A 20888-nucleotide genomic window follows, 5' to 3' on the forward strand; every position below is an offset into this window, starting at 1 on the left:
GAAATTTGGTACATATTAGTCATTTGTATTTTTAGTCCAGTTCTTTATTATTATAATAATTTAATTCTTTTCATTCTAGTTTGATTGATAGTTTTCTTTTGCATAGTACAATAATTAATTTCATGTTAAAGATAATCGATTTTTAATTGAGTACTTAAATTATTCATCACTATTTGAGTCAATTATCATCAATATATCTTGGTAAATGATAGATTTCTCAACGAGCAATTAGTTTGATAGTGTTACGTTGAAAATGTAGTCGTCGCAATATGCATTTGGTAGTTTATGTCTCATATTTAAGAAAAAACCGATAAATAACCAAAAAAACGAAAAACCGACAAAAAACGAATCGATAAAAAACCGATTTAATTGGTTTGGTTTGGTTCCAATATTTAAAAAATTAACTTACTTTGTTTGATTTTTTTTTAGGGAAAAATCGACTCAAACCGAACCATGACACCCTGTATCATAGACATGTTTGCAGCTGGCTAAAACGAGAAAGAAAGAGAAATGTTGATACTTGTTAGGAAAAAGCATTTTTTAAGGGAAAAAAAGGGGCTAAAATCTCGGTAGGAATATTCATTGAAGGTTGTTATTCTTGACAATGTCCGGACCAAAAGCATGAGATAGGTGCGGCAAGTTGGAAGATCCAGCCAAAGAGAAAATGTTGTACGATAAAGTCTTTTCTTCCTTTCTTTTGCTAGCAGAGGGAATGACAAAGGGCCAACGTATCTATGAAAAAGCATTATTATATTGGAGAGCATCAATTATCAAGATTGTCCGATTAGGTCAAACAGAAGAATGAGAGAGAGTTAATGGAACACGTCAATATAATCCCATCTGTACACTTTTTCAGATAATTTGACATTTTCTTTCTCATTTTTTGCGTGTACTTACTCTTCATCAAGTTAAAGTTAAAACAGTCAGTCAAATGAAAAAGCAGTACCTAAAATACCTTTTGTTTTTGTGCTGCTAACGTAATGTTTTGGGAGGGGTTTTAAAAAAAAAAAATTTAAAAAAAAAAAAGGTAAAGTTTTTTTTTTTTTTGAGCACTAACAGGATATATTACTTACTAAAAAGAGTTTAACATATTGCAAGCTGTAGTGTTACTTGTTCACTGGAGTGTCACGTACAATATTTTGATTTCCTAGAGTTCTAAGCATATTACGAACTATAGTAGGTAGTTGTTTTGAAGAGTTGCATTCCCGCTCCTGTCCGTAGTTAATTGTTGCATCACAAAAAATGGCGGTTCAGCAAACAGTTTTGTCCTTCCGAATTTATATTGCTTGTTTTCTTGGTTTTTGGCATCCTTAGCTAGTGCATCAGCTACTGCATTTTCTTGTCTGAAATTATGTCGAAGTAGAAGGTCCTTCTCCTGATTTATTAATGACGCAAGAGTAGATAAGATTAGCAAGAACAACATGCCCATTGTTTAGTACATTTATCACCTCCGTAATGTTTATTAGTATGGAGTTGAAAAGGAATCGGATGGAAGAGGTGGCTAAGTCTTTCCCTTAAAGAGACCCAAGAAACATACTTTTATTACGTAAAGAAGTAGTGCCCGATATGATTGAATCATCGAAATAAGTTAAAAGGTTAGCAAAATGCCAATCTTCTACGCAAAGAAACAACTACACCGCGCAACGTATCTAGCCATAGCAATTAGTCCTCTCGACAGCTCCGAATAATCAAGAGAATAATGTTTAGCTACTCACTATAATGAACGTGATGAAGAGAATGATACATAATTGAATTATAACTATTTCTTTATTTGGTAAGAATATAATCACCTATAATACTTGACCTGCTACTATTTTATAAAACTATAAGCGCTAAAGTAAAACAAACATGAGAATGTTGAATGTATCCAATTTTGATGTTTTAAGTTTAGAAGGGAATAAAAGATATGCACTCGATATTTATGTCAAATCAATTAACTTAACCTTAGTGGTTTATAAATTAACATAAAATAAGTACCACTTAACCATGACTAAATAATGTTATGTATAAAGATTTTGACGAGGGTACGGGAATATAGAAAGATTTGCAAAGAGATAGTTAAAGAGAGAGAGAGAAAGCAAGGGAAAGGGAAAGATTTAAAGAAGAATGATGGGAAAGTAATGGACCACCACAATCACTCCATGTTTCACAATAAATAATGCGCAGAGCAATCAGTCGCCTTCCATGCCTAAAGCCATAGAAACAAGTCACGATGAGCAACTACTATTATAAGAGACTTGTTTCCGTATTCTGCCAAAAATAACTTGGCATTTCCTTGGCGCTGGACCCTGCCTTTTCTATACTTTTTCCTATATTTTCTCAATAGCTGATGTCATTCTTCTATCTGATTCTTTTGCAATTCACCATTCACCACACCACTCATTAACCTTTAACTTTTAAATTCACTTGCAGAAAACAAAATATTGATATCTAAAGTAGATTTTCTATTGATTAGAGTTTCCAAGATAAGTTGGGATAGAACATACATATCATATATAAGAAATCAAATCAAGTTCTGAGCTGGAAACATACTAGGAGGGGTTCAATGTCAGTGTCTAAGCTTCAGCACACATATTTGGGATGAACACCACTCTCTCAAAAATCCCCAGTGACGACATGGTACACCAATTCTGGTTCTTTTGATGCATTCTTTATCCGTGTCAAACTAAAACAAAATCCTGCACAAACCAAAAGAATGACCTTCAGAATTTAAGTTCCATCAGCGGGCAACCGTTACCAATGAAGAAATTACTATATCCAGAATCTGGATTGACTAGGCATGCTGAACAGATGAAAAAAGAAAACACCACAGAGCTCAATTCCGATCGTAAAGGACTTCCTCTATGCATCAAACTAAATATAATGGGGCAAGTTTACATTGTTCTGTAATCCACAACACGAAACATATGATAGTAGTTGCTCATCGTGACTTGTTCATCGGAAACAAGATTAACTTCTTGTATGTCATCTAGGTTTCTGAATTTTAGGGAGCACTTCTTTAAGTTTCAAATGACTAACTTCTATTAATTGAGGTGGTTGTTCACATTATCTCTCAACTCTTGTGGATCAAGACTAATTAAGATCAGTATCCAGAAGTGTATAATAACGACTTATTCCCAACTTTTCAATTTATACAAACTTCAAATTTCAGCCTCCAGTTTATTGAGAGAAGAAAATCATAGCAAAGCAGGAGAAGAAAAAACAAGTAAATGGATATACTACGGAGTAGTTAATTATTAAAGGTCAGATATTTAATTTTTTTAAAAACCTACGTGTTTATGCCAAATAAAACTCAAGTCATCTATAAGGCAAATTTTCTATGACTATTGAAACTTGACCAAGTGCCTCTACAAATATGAAAGATCTCAGCAGGGTTATCACATATCTGCAGCTTAGGTAGAAAATGGAAGTGGTAAGGAAGACAAAGGGGCTTCTAAAGGAATAAAAATAATCAAGATCCGTGACTACAGAATTCATCCAGAAATTACCACTTGACTCATGAAATGCTGATATGCATTATCTTCATTTTCCACAACAGTAGAAAATTTCATACCAACTAGCCATTGAACAAGGTCTTGGAAGATGCACGTGCCTGGACAGATGTCAGTTGCACCATCACTTAAAATATCTCATCCAAATGATAGTTGTGAGAAGGCACGGGAGAAAATATGTTATTGATATATTGAATGAATGAATAATACTACACAAGAGGTCCTTATTTATAGCTATACTATACAAGGACATACTACTCCTCTACCAATGTGGGACAATACTACACTATATACATGCTGTAAATTAACACTCCCCCTCAAGCCGGTGCATACAAATCATATGTACCGAGCTTGTTACATATATAACTAATACGAGGACCAGTGAGAGACTTGGTGAAGATATCTGCAAGTTGATCATTTGACCTCACAAACTTTGTAGCAATCTCTCCTGAAAGTATCTTTTCTCTGACGAAGTGACAATCAATCTCAATGTGTTTAGTTCTCTCATGGAACACCGGATTTGATGCAATATGAAGGGCAGCTTGATTATCGCACACAAGTTCCATCCGACTGATTTCACCAAATTTCAACTCCTTGAGCAATTGTTTGGTCCAGACTAGCTCACATGTTGCCATAGCCATTGCTCGATATTCTGCTTCTGCACTAGACCGAGCAACTACATTCTGTTTCTTGCTCTTCCAGGACACCAAATTTCCTCCTACTAAAACACAATATCCAGACGTAGAACGTCTATCAGAAGGTGATCCTGCCCAATCAGCATCTGAGTATCCAATGATCTGCTCATGACCTCGATCCTCAAAGAGTAACCCTTTGCCTGGAGCCGATTTTATATATCGAATAATGCGGACAACTGCATCCCAATGACTATCACAGGGAGAATTCATAAACTGACTTACCCCACTCACAGGATAGGAAATGTCTGGTCTAGTCACTGTGAGATAATTTAATTTTCCAACCAGCCGCCTATAGTTTGCAGGATCGCTAAGCGGCTCCCCCTGTCCTGGCATAAGTTTAGAATTCGGATCCATCGGAGTGTCAACAGGTCTGCAACCTATCATCCCCGTCTCCTCAAGAATGTCTAAAGCATATTTTCTTTGAGAAATAATAATACCTGAGCTAGACTGGGCAACCTCAATACCCAGAAAGTACTTCAATCTGCCTAGATCCTTAGTTTGGAAGTGCTGGAAGAGATGCTGTTTCAGGTTGGTAATACCATCCTGATCATTGCCAGTAATAACAATATCATCAACATAGACTACCAGATAAATACAGAGACTTGAAGCAGAGTGCCGATAAAACACAGAGTGATCAGCTTCACTACGAATCATGCCAAACTCCTGGATAACCGTGCTGAACTTACCAAACCAGGCTCGAGGAGACTGCTTTAGACCATAAAGTGACCGACGCAAGCGACATACAAGGCCACGAGACTCCCCCTGAGCAACAAAACCAGGTGGTTGCTCCATATAAACCTCATCCTCAAGATCACCATGAAGAAAGGCATTTTTAATGTCCAGCTGATAGAGGGGCCAATGACGAACCGCAACCATGGATAGAAAAAGGCGGACTGAAGCCACTTTAGCCACGGGAGAGAAGGTATCACTGTAATCGAGCCCAAATATCTGAGTATATCCTTTAGCAACAAGACGGGCCTTAAATCGATCAATCTGTCCATCGAGACCAACTTTGACTGCATAAACCCAACGACAACCAACAGTAGATTTACCTGAGGGAAGAGGAACAAGCTCCCAAGTACCACTTGTATGTAAAGCAGACATCTCGTCACTCATAGCCTGGCGCCATCCTGGATGAGACAACGCTTCACCTGTAGACTTAGGGATGGAAACTGAGGACAAAGAAGATATAAAAGCATAATGGGGAGATGACAGACGATGATAGCTCAAACCGACATAATGAGGATTAGGGTTAAGTGTGGTCCTTATACCTTTCCGAAGTGCAATCGGTGTACTAGGAGCAGGGTCCGCAGCAGGAGCAGGGTCAGGTGCAGGACGAGAACCAGTTGGGCCTGATGGAGGACGCAAACGACGATGATAAGTCAAGAGTGGTGTTCCTGTGGCCGGGGAACTAGGGGAACAACACTAGACTCCTCAACGGTTGGTATGGATGAAAACTCTGTGATCGAAGGTGGAGGAGGAGCTATAGTAAACTCCTCAAAGGTCGGTATAGGTAAGACCTCAGATATATCATGGTGGTCAGCAGAGGTAAAGAAAGGTTTAGACTCAAAAAATGTGACGTCAGCTGACATAAGGTACCTACGAAGATCTGGAGAATAACAACGATATCCCTTCTGAACACGAGAATAACCAAGGAAGACACACTTGAGAGTACGGGGAGCTAACTTATCTTTCCCAGGGGCTAAGTTATGAACAAAACACGTGCTCCCAAAAACACGAGGTGGAAGAGAGTATAAGGGTGACTGGGGAAACAATACTGAATGCGGAATCTGATTCTTGATGGGAGATGAAGGCATCCGATTAATCAAATAACAAGCTGTGAGAACTGCATCGCCCCAAAAACGCAACGGAACACGAGATTCAATTAGAAGTGTGCGAGCAGTCTCAATAAGGTGCCTATTCTTTCTCTCAGCAACCCCATTTTGCTGAGGGGTATAAGGACAAGATGTCTGATGAATAATTCCCTGAGAAGTCATAAACTGCTGAAATTGAGAAAATAAATATTCTAAGGCATTATCACTGCGAAAAATGCGAATAGAAACACCAAATTGGTTTTTGATTTCAGCACAGAAACTCTGGAATATAGAAAATAACTCAGAACGATCTTTCATTAAGAAAAGCCAAGTACATCTTGAATAATCATCAATGAAACTGACAAAGTAACGAAATCCCAAGGATGAACTGACTCTACTAGGACCCCATATATCAGAATGAACTAAGGAGAAGACAGACTCTGCATGACTCTCAACACTACGCGAAAAGGAGGCTCGGGTATGTTTCCCAAGTTGACACGACTCACAATCTAATGTAGACAAACTAGATAAACTAGGCACCATCTTCTGAAGTTTGGATAAACTCGGATGTCCTAAACGTCTGTGGATTAGATCTGGAGAATCTGTAACTAGACATGTTGTGGAAGGACTGAGTGAGTTAAGGTAGTAAAGGCCTTCTGATTCACGTCCTGTACCAATTGTCTGTCCCGTACTGCGGTCCTGCATAATAAAAGAATCGTCAATAAAGTATATACCACAATGGAGGGCACGAGTCAAACGACTAACAGATGCAAGACTAAAAGGACAGCCAGGGACATAAAGAACGGAATCTAGGGTGATAGAAGACAAGGGATTAGCTTGTCCAACTCCTTTTGCCTTAGTTTGACATCCATTGGCTAAAGTAACAGTGGGAAGAGACTGTGAATATACAATATTTGACAAAAGTGATATATTACCAGAGATGTGATCAGAAGCGCCGGAGTCCATGACCCATGGGCCAAGAGTGCTAGACTGGGAAACACAAGCAAAAGGATTACCAGAAACAGAAGTATCAGTCTGAGCAACTGAGGCTACTTGTGGAGATATCTGCTTACTTGCTCGATACTGAAGGAGCTCATTATATTCTTCTTTAGATAAAGAAAATCCTTGGTTACCTGGAGTCTCGGTCTGAGCAATGTAAGCATTTTTGGGTGGACGACCGTGTAAGGAATAACACATTTCACGAGTGTGTCCAAGTTTGTGACAATAAGAACACTTGGGTCTAGATCTTCCAAAACGACCTCCTCCTCGTCTATGCTCCATAGTTTGAGATGCCCGAACATACATTGCCTGGGATGCAAGAACAGAGGAATCAAGTATCTGTGATGAACTTACTGGTGGACTTGGTGCTGCAGCAAGGCGGAGTAATCGAGAGAATAATTCATCAACTGTCGGGACAGACGGACTAGCCAAAATCTGGTCGCGTACTGAATCAAGATCATTAGGAAGTCCAGCGAGGGTAAGAACGAGAAACATCTTCTGTCGCTGCTCTTGTTGTTTTTCCACACTAGCCGAAACTGGCATCAACTTCTCAAATTCCTCCATGACTGCCTGTACTTGACCCAAGTAAGTAGACATATCCAATTCCTGCTTCTTTAAGTTTGTCATCCGTGATATCACATCATAGAAGCGAGATATGTCATTAGTGTATAAGGTGCGTGCCTTTGCCCAAACCAAATAACATGTCTGGAATGGACGAAACAAGGGCATCAACTTGGAATCAATAGATCGCCACAAGATGCTACATAACTGAGCATCGATTTTTGCCCAAAGTGCTATTGCCTTTTCATCTCCATCGCTAGACTGTTTGATTAGATGATCTTGAACACCTTGACCTCTACACCATAACTCGACAGATGAAGCCCAAGCTAAGTAGTTTGAACCTCCCATTAAAGATTCCGAGGTAATAATAGCACTAGAATTTCCAGAACTCATGTTTCTAGACCCAAAAGCATCAAATCCCAAAGACATTGTTGCAAATTATTACCAAATAGGAGAAAAAATCAACTGTAATCCACTGAAACAGTGTACGGAAACACAGAAACAGAAAACTGAAATACTGTAGCTGCCGGAATCTACTGTAGCTGTCGAAATAGTACTGTAGCTACCAGAAAAAAACTCAAAGTTGTCGGAATGAAATGAAAACAGTAGGGGTAGGATCGGAATTACCAGGCGACCCAACTGTTCTGAAGGAAGATTTTCAAAAAATGGCCGGAAGTGGTCGTACGCGCCGGCGCGTGAGCTCACGCGCGTGAGCTTCTGGTGGCGCGTGGAGGCGCGTGAGGCTGCTTCTGCCGGAGTTGTTCACTGGGGTTTGGTCGCCGGACAGTGACGACTCTTGTGGTAGTGTTGGATTTTGCACAACGCTGACAGAAATGAAGCAGATAGAAAACAACCTTAAAAAAATACTGATTTCTCTTTCCCGGAATCGCTGGAATTTATGCACAGCGATAAGTCTCTCACAATTGCTCTGATACCATGTGAGAAGGCACGGGAGAAAATATGTTATTGATATATTGAATGAATGAATAATACTACACAAGAGGTCCTTATTTATAGCTATACTATACAAGGACATACTACTCCTCTACCAATGTGGGACAATACTACACTATATACATGCTGTAAATTAACAATAGTTACATAAGAGAAGAGACATTGCAGACTCAAAACAATAACTAACAGTTGGGAAAAACCTGAATTGTCAACATTTCTTCTACAGCAAGCAGGCTGAAGGATATTGTCCAATGGTCAGAAAAGTAAAACCAGAGCTCATTTAATACATAAACTAGAATATGTGCTACACAGTCAGAGAGTAGACAGGTGAAGTACACAGGTGTATCTCTTTTCATTATCTTTATTCAATTGGACAAGCCTTTCTCAAGAGTGCACACCCCATTGATGCCATTTCGCTCCTCAACTAATTGATTTTTCCTTGTTGTCTGCAAATATAATTAAAGATGTGGCAATTATGAGTTCTTCAAATATAGCTTTCATATAGAAATTTTTTGCATACTTGTCAAAAGAACCCTAGATAAGCCAAGGATTTCTAAGAAAATTACACAAGTAACTTTAACTTTAGGAAATCCTCTTCTCGTTTTCATCCGCCAGGACTGCACAAATCAGGACCAAAGAAATTGACATGGCCTCCCAGTAGAATTTACAGAGGAATAACGTTTTAGCCAAGAAAAAAAGAAGATACGTGCTCTGAATTTCTTGAAGTGCGCCCCCAAGGAGTGAGATGGTGCTCAAATTCCACATATAGCTAAGTAGGTCAGAATTCATGAGAACAAGGAAGAGAAAAAGAGACATTGCAAGCTTAATGAGGTTGGTTATGTCCTCAGGAAATCAAATTTTGTTCTTGCAATGTGATATCTCATAGTAACAAACAACAGTTGAATTCAGGGCTCCAACGGTTAAAGATAGTGGTTTACTTCATGCTCAATAACGAACGGACTACTTTCCATGAAAAAAGACAAAATTACCTTCAAGATATAATCTTTGAATTAGTAAAATGTAATAGCTATAACTTAAAAAAGCGAATTACTGGAATGCATAGCAAGGTAAGCAATCAGGTATAGATGTACCAGACTACCAGCCACGTGTTTCATAAACTTCACCCCCTGGCAGCATAAAAGTTACAGCGCATATATACTAGAATGTTGGCAGCTCCATTCAATATTTACATTCCTTATGCGAACAGCAGTAGATAATCTCCCAGAGACCATATCGTAGTATACCAAGATAACTACATCAAAGCAAAAATAAGGAATTAAGTGTCCATCAAAGACGGGAGATTCTAACGGAACCATGACATTAATCACTAGTGTCAAAATAGTAATTGCTTCTTCATCTAGGCAATAAAATCGACCTACCTGAAAATGATAGTTCATCCACTGGAATATGGTGAGGAAGGGGAACCCGAGCCCTTTAGGAGCCCAACATCATCTACCACAATGTCAAGACCTCAGCCTTGTGTGCATTGACTCCCCATTCTGGATGCCTCTCAGAGTCTTCAGCACTTCTTGCATTGAAGGTCTCATATCCCTTTCTTGTTGCAGACATCGGAAAGCTGACTCAGCGACTAATGTAGTCATCCTCCTCACAGAGCTGTTTGTCATGAATCCAAGACTTGGATCAACTAATTCATGTACTGATTGAGTTTGGATTTTGTTGACAGCCATATTAGCCAAATTAATATCATGGTGGTGCCTGTTGGTATCCACAGCTTGTAATGATGAGATCAGCTCTATCAAGACCACCCCAAAACTATAGACATCACTCTTTTTGGTCAGCTGGTAACATTGGTAGTACTCAGAATCAACGTAGCCTGGTGTACCCTGTGGAGCAGTAGAGACATGTGTGACATTATTTGGGAACAATCTTGATAGCCCAAAATCAAAAACTTTCACATGGAAATCATTGTCTAATAGAATGTTGTTGGTTTTGACATCACGGTGTATTATAATTGAGGAGTGGAGATAAGCCTGAGCATCAGCAGTCTCAATGGCTATGTTCATTCGGACAGGCCAAGAGAGTAAACCAGATTTGGCCCGATTTCCATGCAGATGATCTGCCACTGTCACGTTTGATATGTACTCATAAACAAGCAGTAAATCTCGGCTTCGTTTTGATGTGCACCCGTATAATGTCACGAGGTGCTGGTGGCGGAGCTTAGTTAAAATCACAACTTCATTCATGAACTGCTCTACATGCTTGAAATTGTTCTCATACAAGCACAAAACTGTGGTGAGATGAATGGAGGTATGGCAAAATAATAGATCTGAAAAGCACAAACTATAAGGAAGAAGCACACTGTCAGAAGAAGACCTAGGGATACCTGAAAAAACATACCATGGAAATCTACAAACTAATCATAACAATTTTAGTAAATCACATTGCCTTACACTTTGTTCCTAGTTCACTTTTGTGTTAGCAAGTGTGAGAAGGCACGGGAGAAAATATGTTATTGATATTAGATGAACAATACAATACAAGAGGTCCTTATTTATAGCTATACTATACAAGGACATACTACTCTTCTACCAATGTGGGACAATACTACACTATATACATGCTGTAAACTAACACTCCCCCTCAAGCAGGTGCATACAAATCATATGTACCGAGCTTGTTACATATATAACCAATACGAGGACCAGTGAGAGACTTGGTGAAAATATCTGCAAGTTGATCATTCGACCTCACAAACTTTGTAGCAATCTCTCCTGAAAGTATCTTTTCTCTGACGAAGTGACAATCAATCTCAATGTGTTTAGTTCTCTCATGGAACACCGGATTTGATGCAATATGAAGGGCAGCTTGATTATCGCACACAAGTTCCATCCGACTGATTTCACCAAATTTCAACTCCTTGAGCAATTGTTTGGTCCAGACTAGCTCACATGTTGCCATAGCCATTGCTCGATATTCTGCTTCTGCACTAGACCGAGCAACTACATTCTGTTTCTTGCTCTTCCAGGACACCAAATTTCCTCCTACTAAAACACAATATCCAGACGTAGAACGTCTATCAGAAGGTGATCCTGCCCAATCAGCATCTGAGTATCCAATGATCTGCTCATGACCTCGATCCTCAAAGAGTAACCCTTGCCTGGAGCCGATTTTATATATCGAATAATGTGGACAACTGCATCCCAGTGACTATCACAGGGAGAATTCATAAACTGACTTACAACACTTACAGGATAAGAAATGTCGGGTCTAGTCACTGTGAGATAATTTAATTTTCCAACCAGCCGCCTATAGCTTGCAGGATCGCTAAGCGGCTCCCCCTGTCCTGGCATAAGTTTAGAATTCGGATCCATCGGAGTGTCAACAGGTCTGCAACCTATCATCCCCGTCTCCTCAAGAATGTCTAAAGCATATTTTCTTTGAGAAATAACAATACCTGAGCTAGACTGGGCAACCTCAATACCTAGAAAGTACTTCAATCTGCCTAGATCCTTAGTTTGGAAGTGCTGGAAGAGATGCTGCTTCAGATTGGTAATACCATCCTGATCATTGCCAGTAATAACAATATCATCAACATAGACTACCAGATAAATACAGAGACTTGAAGCAGAGTGCCGATAAAACACAGAGTGATCAGCTTCACTACGAATCATGCCAAACTCCTGGATAACCGTGCTGAACTTACCAAACCAGGCTCGAGGAGACTGCTTTAGACCATAAAGTGACCGACGCAAGCGACATACAAGGCCACGAGACTCCCCCTGAGCAACAAAACCAGGTGGTTGCTCCATATAAACCTCATCCTCAAGATCACCGTGAAGAAAGGCATTTTTAATGTCCAGCTGATAGAGGGGCCAATGACGAACCGCAGCCATGGATAGAAAAAGGCGGACTGAAGCCACTTTAGCCACGGGAGAGAAGGTATCACTGTAATCGAGCCCAAATATCTGAGTATATCCTTTGGCAACAAGACGGGCCTTAAGTCGATCAATCTGTCCATCGGGACCAACTTTGACTGCATAAACCCAACGACAACCAACAGTAGATTTACCTGAGGGAAGAGGAACAAGCTCCCAAGTACCACTTGTATGTAAAGCAGACATCTCGTCACTCATAGCCTGGCGCCATCCTGGATGAGACAACGCTTCACCTGTAGACTTAGGGATGGAAACTGAGGACAAAGAAGATATAAAAGCATAATGGGGAGATGACAGACGATGATAGCTCAAACCGACATAATGAGGATTAGGGTTAAGTGTGGTCCTTATACCTTTTCGAAGTGCAATCGGTGTACTAGGAGCAGGGTCCGCAGCAGGAGCAGGGTCAGGTGCAGGACGAGAACCAGTTGGGCCTGATGGAGGACGCAAACGACGATGATAAGTCAAGAGTGGTGTTCCTGTGGCCGGGGAACTAGGGGGAACAACACTAGACTCCTCAACGGTTGGTATGGATGAAAACTCTGTGGTCGAAGGTGGAGGAGGAGCTATAGTAAACTCCTCAAAGGTCGGTATAGGTAAGACCTCAGATATATCATGGTGGTCAGCAGAGGTAAAGAAAGGTTTAGACTCAAAAAATGTGACGTCAGCTGACATAAGGTACCTACGAAGATCTGGAGAATAACAACGATATCCCTTCTGAACACGAGAATAACCAAGGAAGACACACTTGAGAGTACGGGGAGCTAACTTATCTTTCCCAGGGGCTAAGTTATGAACAAAACACGTGCTCCCAAAAACACGAGGTGGAAGAGAGTATAAGGGTGACTGGGGAAACAATACTGAATGCGGAATCTGATTCTTGATGGGAGATGAAGGCATCCGATTAATCAAATAACAAGCTGTGAGAACTGCATCGCCCCAAAAACGCAACGGAACACGAGATTCAATTAGAAGTGTGCGAGCAGTCTCAATAAGGTGCCTATTCTTTCTCTCAGCAACCCCATTTTGCTGAGGGGTATAAGGACAAGATGTCTGATGAATAATTCCCTGAGAAGTCATAAACTGCTGAAATTGAGAAAATAAATATTCTAAGGCATTATCACTGCGAAAAATGCGAATAGAAACACCAAATTGGTTTTTGATTTCAGCACAGAAACTCTGGAATATAGAAAATAACTCAGAACGATCTTTCATTAAGAAAAGCCAAGTACATCTTGAATAATCATCAATGAAACTGACAAAGTAACGAAATCCCAAGGATGAACTGACTCTACTAGGACCCCATATATCAGAATGAACTAAGGAGAAGACAGACTCTGCATGACTCTCAACACTACGCGAAAAGGAGGCTCGGGTATGTTTCCCAAGTTGACACGACTCACAATCTAATGTAGACAAACTAGATAAACTAGGCACCATCTTCTGAAGTTTGGATAAACTCGGATGTCCTAAACGTCTGTGGATTAGATCTGGAGAATCTGTAACTAGACATGTTGTGGAAGGACTGAGTGAGTTAAGGTAGTAAAGGCCTTCTGATTCACGTCCTGTACCAATTGTCTGTCCCGTACTGCGGTCCTGCATAATAAAAGAATCGTCAATAAAGTATATACCACAATGGAGGGCACGAGTCAAACGACTAACAGATGCAAGACTAAAAGGACAGCCAGGGACATAAAGAACGGAATCTAGGGTGATAGAAGACAAGGGATTAGCTTGTCCAACTCCTTTTGCCTTAGTTTGACATCCATTGGCTAAAGTAACAGTGGGAAGAGACTGTGAATATACAATATTTGACAAAAGTGATATATTACCAGAGATGTGATCAGAAGCGCCGGAGTCCATGACCCATGGGCCAAGAGTGCTAGACTGGGAAACACAAGCAAAAGGATTACCAGAAACAGAAGTATCAGTCTGAGCAACTGAGGCTACTTGTGGAGATATCTGCTTACTTGCTCGATACTGAAGGAGCTCATTATATTCTTCTTTAGATAAAGAAAATCCTTGGTTACCTGGAGTCTCGGTCTGAGCAATGTAAGCATTTTTGGGTGGACGACCGTGTAAGGAATAACACATTTCACGAGTGTGTCCAAGTTTGTGACAATAAGAACACTTGGGTCTAGATCTTCCAAAACGACCTCCTCCTCGTCTATGCTCCATAGTTTGAGATGCCCGAACATACATTGCCTGGGATGCAAGAACAGAGGAATCAAGTATCTGTGATGAACTTACTGGTGGACTTGGTGCTGCAGCAAGGCGGAGTAATCGAGAGAATAATTCATCAACTGTCGGGACAGACGGACTAGCCAAAATCTGGTCGCGTACTGAATCAAGATCATTAGGAAGTCCAGCGAGGGTAAGAACGAGAAACATCTTCTGTCGCTGCTCTTGTTGTTTTTCCACACTAGCCGAAACTGGCATCAACTTCTCAAATTCCTCCATGACTGCCTGTACTTGACCCAAGTAAGTAGACATATCCAATTCCTGCTTCTTTAAGTTTGTCATCCGTGATATCACATCATAGAAGCGAGATATGTCATTAGTGTATAAGGTGCGTGCCTTTGCCCAAACCAAATAACATGTCTGGAATGGACGAAACAAGGGCATCAACTTGGAATCAATAGATCGCCACAAGATGCTACATAACTGAGCATCGATTTTTGCCCAAAGTGCTATTGCCTTTTCATCTCCATCGCTAGACTGTTTGATTAGATGATCTTGAACACCTTGACCTCTACACCATAACTCGACAGATGAAGCCCAAGCTAAGTAGTTTGAACCTCCCATTAAAGATTCCGAGGTAATAATAGCACTAGAATTTCCAGAACTCATGTTTCTAGACCCAAAAGCATCAAATCCCAAAGACATTGTTGCAAATTATTACCAAATAGGAGAAAGAATCAATTGTAATCCACTGAAACAGTGTACGGAAACACAGAAACAGAAAACTGAAATACTGTAGCTGCCGGAATCTACTGTAGCTGTCGGAATAGTACTGTAGCTGCCGGAAAAAAACTCAAAGTTGTCGGAATGAAATGAAAACAGTAGGGGTAGGATTGGAATTACCAGGCGACCCAACTGTTCTGAAGGAAGATTTTCAAAAAATGGCCGGAAGTGGTCGTACGCGCCGGCGCGTGAGCTCACGCGCGTGAGCTTCTGGTGGCGCGTGGAGGCGCGTGAGGAGGCTGCTGCCGGAGTTTTTCACTGGGGTTTGGTCGCCGGACAGTGACGACTCTTGTGGTAGTGTTGGATTTTGCACAACACTGACAGAAATGAAGCAGATAGAAAACAGCCTTAAAAAAGTACTGATTTCTCTTTCCCGGAATTGCTGGAATTTATGCACAACGATTTCTCTTTCCCGGAATCGCTGGAATTTATGCACAGCGATAAGTCTCTCACAATTGCTCTGATACCATGTGAGAAGGCACGGGAGAAAATATGTTATTGATATTAGATGAACAATACAATACAAGAGGTCCTTATTTATAGCTATACTATACAAGGACATACTACTCTTCTACCAATGTGGGACAATACTACACTATATACATGCTGTAAACTAACAGCAAGTAATTGCATAATGTGTTTTATTAGGTGTATCCATTGAATCAAATGCCTCTAGCATCTACTCATGCAATAGGATGAGATTAGAAAGAACCCTCTAAACATGGATAGACCACCTATCAACATGGCCATGCAATCTGTAGAACTAGAACAAGCAATGTTTTAGACCATGAACTAAAGATTCATCAACTGAAATTTTAAGGTCTCGCAAATCAATAATAGTAAACAGGAAAGACACTAACTTTTTTCACTCAGCAGCAATAAAAATAAACAGAAATGGTTAAGGAAAAACCCAAAAACCTTGATCTTCGTATATTTGCTGTAGAGCTTCACATAGAGCGTCTCTATCTGAAACCAAATTTCAAAAAATTAGAAAAAAAACAGTAAAACTGAAAAGAAAAAAAGTAGTCTTGATAACCCTAACTTAGTATAAGGGTTTATTAGTGAAATTGGACGGAGAAAATAGAACAACATCTCAAGTTGAATTTAGGAACAAAACCTGCGGTACTAAAGCCAACGTAGAAAAATTTGAGGGAATAGAATGGAGGTGTTTTTCAGTTCAGCTTCCCATACTGACAATTTCGAATCACAAATTCACAAGCTTTGGCGGGAGATATGGGAAATTCCAATTTGGAAGATGAATTCTTGGCTCTTGCCAGCACAAGATGCAGATGTTTAAACTTTAAAGCCACTTTAAATTCTAAGGTTTTTCAGCTTCCACAAATCATTATAATGCAGAACCTTAGCCAATCAAATAAAGTTAAAACTTCAGTGACAGAGTTGATCACATTCCTTATTAATAATGCAGTATCTTAGCCAATCGAATTTTAGACTGGACCTTCCTTGCTTCCTGCGAAAGTCCAGAACTACGAAGACCATCAACAACAAATCGTTTGTCTGATTTAAGAATTCTCATGCCACCTCTAATACACGATAGTAGTAACTTAGATGCAGCACGAAACCTCCCAGCTTTGCAAAGACCGTGCACTATGGTAGAGTAAGTAACAGAATCTTTCACATCCATTGACTCAAACATCTGCAAAGCATGATCAAAGTGACCAGCTTTACACAACCCGTTGATAAAAGAATTCCATGCGACCAAGTTAGAATCAAAACCCATCATACTCATACCGTTCAAATGTTGCAGGGCCTCTTTGAAATTGCCAGTCCTGCACAAGCCATCAATCAAGATAGCGTGGGTGTACTTGTCAGATTCCAAACCTTCTTTTTCTGCCTCGTATAACAACCTATAAGCATTATCCAGCTGACCTTCCTTACAATATAGATTAACAATGGTATTAAAAGACACAGTATCAAGGCTAAAGCCACTTGTAATAATATAGCCCAGGTACTCGCGGGCCTCAGTTATCCTCCCAGTTTTAAGTAACATACTTGCGACTGTACAGTAAGCAAAGGCATCATACGTATATCCTTTCCTTCTCATCTCCACAAAAATTTTAAGGCCTTCTTCAAATTGTTTACATCTGAAGCAACATTTCATTATTGTCGTATAAGTGATGGCATTCGGGATATGACCCCATTCGACCAATTCGGTGAGGAACTCTCTTGCAGCTTTTCCTCGTCTTGACTTGCACAACCCATGAATAAGAATGTTGTAAGTTACTAACTGAGGGATAAATCCATGACGCTTTAAGCTCCTAAATAACATTAGGGCATTCTCCGTATATCCATTCATACAAAGACCGTTAATTAGAATATTGAATGTTGCAGGATGAACAGAAATATCTTTTAAAAGAATATCTTGAAAAACCCTGTACGCTTCATCTGGCTTTCCCACTTTAAAGAAGCAATGCATTAATGTGTTGTAACTCCAAATATCAGGAAGAATACTCATCTCAAGCATTTCATCAAACAGATCGAGACATGGAGATAACAGGCAATATCTTGTAGCTCCAGCAATCAAAGAGTTATATGTAATAACATTAGGGTTAATTCCAGCCTCCTTCATCCTATGAAGAACGGAATAACCAGCATCTATGCCAACAAAGCGGCAATATGCAGCAATCAATGTGTTGTAAGTGACAACATCTGGTTGTACTCCAATTCTTATGCCATCAACTATAACAGCTTCAGCTTTCTCCAATTGTTTGGCTTTACAAAGAGATGCCACGCAAACATTCATTAACCTTGTTGATAATTTATCTTTGATGCTCCACATCTAATCCAACAGTTTAAACCTGATATCTGAAGCATTTTTCGAACAAAAGAAAGCATTTTTCGAGAAAAATTAAGAATTTTTTGAAGAATAGTAAGTATATTTTTGACCTAAAAAGTATCAGACAAATACTTCGCAGATATCGAACGCTTTTATAAAGTACAAAAGAATAGCATCTTCCTTTACAATAAGCATTCTTTCTATTCAAGCTGAAATGACACAGTGCAAATATGAAATCGCTGTTTGAAATCCGTTATTCTAAATTATTTATTCTGATGAGAACATATAAAATGCATAAAATGATCAATGCATATGAAAATACAAAATTCTAAACACAAAATCACCTATTGGCACGCAAGAATAACCCATAACTGGAAAGAATAAATACCTTAAATACAATGAACTCTGTTTCAATGGAGCAGAAAAAATGGGTCAAAAATAATCAATAGCCTTAACCAGGTGGCTATCGAGCAAGAAATGAGAAGAAATTTCAAACAACTCTCTTTGCAGTTTCTGAACATCAATTACTGCCGGTAGCAACACCACCTGAAAATTTCAAAAGACTTTCGACGAGTTTTAACAGAAAACATCCTAAAGTATGCCTAAAGGTCAATTACATCCTTAAAGTATCAAAAAGTGAACAAGTTTGGTCCACAGTTAGTATTTCCAGATTTGGGAATGAGCATGTCATCGACGGGAGGATGGGCGATGGCTATGTTGCTATGCGCATTATTTTTTTGCACCGTTAGTTTTACATGGAAATACTAACTTTGGATCAAATTTGTAAATATATTTTATAATTTAAGGGCTCGTTACTTGTTCATGGAAAGAGAAAATAATTAGGGGATATGTGAAGTTATTTAATTTATGTTTGGTGAGCTTTTATTTATAAGAATTAGTTATACCATAAAAAAACTAAATGATAAAAGTGTTATCCTCCAAAAATTTTGTTTCAAAGTTCCTAAAAGGTGAAGGTTAAAATTAAAAAAATAAAAAGTATTCACGTAATATAATTGAGGCAATCAAATTGTTGTTGTTTTTTGGACTCAAAGTATAAAAATAGGTGAAAAAATATTTGGTGATCATTTTATGTATAACGCATGAATTACATGCGCTAACGTGTCGTTAAGGTATAGCGCATGAAATACATGTGTTATACCTAATTTTCAAAAGGCGGTCAAAGTACAAATGTAGCGCATATATTAGATGTGTTATACTTGAAGTTGAAAAGACAGATAGGTATAGTGCATCAAATATATACGCTAAAACTGTATTAAAAAAGGTCAGTCTTCTTCTTCGGGACAGAAGCCAAAAAAGCCACCCCCCCCCCCCCTTTTTAAAATTAAACCTCCATTAGAGCCCACCCGTCCCCCAAAATCGTGTCCCCTTATTATTTTACGGAGCTAACACCAGATCCAAGGCGTTGTCGTGTAGTGGAGCTCTTTTATTGCTCGTTTCGGTGGTTAAATCTTCATTATTTCTCAATTCAAAAAAACTCTAAAAAAGGTATTCCGAATCACTTTTGTAGTTAACTCATGTATATAATTGACTAAGTAGTTATTTTTACTGTGTTATATGCTTATTGTGATTGTCTTTTGATATATTTATTTTTTTGTTTTTTACCCTAATTAGTTTATTTATGTGCAAAAAATTATGAAAATTGTATATTGTTATTTTGTTGAATAATTAGTGTTATATGTGACTTTAGTATTGTACATATAATAATATGTGACTTTATTGTTGTTTAATGCCCTTTAATGTTATGTTGTGCCTTTTCTTGTTATGCAATGTAGTTTAGCCTAGGAAAACTAATAATAAATTTTAATTTATGTTAGTTGATGTTGTTTATGGCCATTTAGAGTAGTGTAACTTTAGTGCTCTTTAGGATTCTTTAGTGTAAAATAAAAACTATGTACCCTCATTAACTAACCTGGTTAGAGTACTTAATTATGGATCAAATGTTAATCAATTATTAAGTATTTATTAAATGTATTATTAGATACAACAACAACAACAACAATAACAACAACCCAGTATAATCCCACTAGTGGAGTTTGGGGAGGGTAGTGTGTACGCAGACCTTACCCCTAGCATGAGATAGAGAGGCTGTTTCCAATAGACCCCCGGCATCCCTCCCTCCAAGATCTCCCCATCTTGCTCTTGGGGTGACTCGAACTCACAACCTCTTGGTTGGAAGTGGAGGTTGCTTACAATCAGAGCAACCCCTCTTGTCAAAAATGTATTATTAGATATCAATCAAATATTAGATATGAATCATAAAATAATTAGTTGACAGTACAAAAGAGACGTTGCTGGATTTTTGTGTAAAATATAAAAGTTAACAAACAAATAGTTACGAATGAAATAAATTGAATATTATTTAGTACTAAGCTTTTAGTATTTTTTTTTATATGAATAATTATTAAATATATCGTGATTAGTTAATAAAATTAAATATTTAATTTTCTATAACCCAAAAATATCTGGAAAAAAAAATTACAGTTCAAACAAAACTCTGTTGAAGTTTAGTCAAAAAATCTAAGAAACTAACATATAAATAATTATTTTATTTATCAACCTAAGTAATAATATAGAAAATTTATCGATTAAATATTAATATAAAAAATATCAATATATTTAAAGATGTTAAACGATTAACGAGAAAAATACATTAATTCATATTATTCAATTTAAAAACATCATCATGGATCTCTTCCATG

General features: G+C 38.7%; 2 protein-coding genes across 6 annotated transcripts; both read right to left on the bottom strand.

Annotated features, from left to right (window-relative positions):
* Positions 1-8261: 8261 nt before the first annotated feature.
* Positions 8262-10718, bottom strand: LOC138891454 (LEAF RUST 10 DISEASE-RESISTANCE LOCUS RECEPTOR-LIKE PROTEIN KINASE-like 1.4). The gene is made up of 4 exons (XM_070193142.1): positions 9985-10718; positions 9705-9766; positions 8715-8818; positions 8262-8384 (listed from the first exon to the last, which is right to left on the bottom strand). The coding sequence occupies exons 1-4, from the start codon at positions 10716-10718 to the stop codon at positions 8262-8264; spliced, it is 1023 nt and encodes a 340-aa protein (XP_070049243.1).
* On the bottom strand, positions 9649-18891 carry LOC104095412 (putative pentatricopeptide repeat-containing protein At4g17915). Of its 5 annotated transcripts, none has more exons than XM_070195168.1 (4): positions 18557-18891; positions 16492-18197; positions 16293-16340; positions 9649-10358 (listed from the first exon to the last, which is right to left on the bottom strand). In XM_070195168.1, the coding sequence occupies exon 2, from the start codon at positions 18169-18171 to the stop codon at positions 16789-16791; it is 1383 nt and encodes a 460-aa protein (XP_070051269.1). In that variant the 5' UTR covers positions 18172-18197; positions 18557-18891; the 3' UTR covers positions 9649-10358; positions 16293-16340; positions 16492-16788. The 5 variants fall into 5 exon arrangements, with proteins under 5 accessions (XP_070051269.1, XP_070051268.1, XP_070051267.1 ...); XM_070195167.1 differs by having other exon boundaries at positions 9649-10733; XM_070195166.1 differs by having other exon boundaries at positions 9649-10815.
* Between the last annotated feature and the right edge of the window lie 1997 nt (positions 18892-20888).

The sequence above is a fragment of the Nicotiana tomentosiformis genome, chromosome 2, assembly GCF_000390325.3.
Source record: "Nicotiana tomentosiformis chromosome 2, ASM39032v3, whole genome shotgun sequence".
NCBI classification, from domain to species: Eukaryota; Viridiplantae; Streptophyta; class Magnoliopsida; order Solanales; family Solanaceae; genus Nicotiana; species Nicotiana tomentosiformis.

Bases quoted from the DNA above. Each gene is read 5' to 3' on its own strand.
- LOC104095412 (XM_070195168.1), bottom strand. From the start codon at position 18,171: ATGTGGAGCATCAAAGATAAATTATCAACAAGGTTAATGAATGTTTGC.
- LOC138891454 (XM_070193142.1), bottom strand. From the start codon at position 10,718: ATGAATGAAGTTGTGATTTTAACTAAGCTCCGCCACCAGCACCTCGTG. The intron at 8,819-9,704 runs GTAAATATTGAA...CTGACTGTGTAG, and splicing joins CTGCTGTTCGCATAAGGAAT to CACATATTCTAGTTTATGTA. The intron at 8,385-8,714 runs GTTTTTCCCAAC...CATTTCTGTCAG, and splicing joins AAGAAATGTTGACAATTCAG to CGTTGTGCAAAATCCAACAC.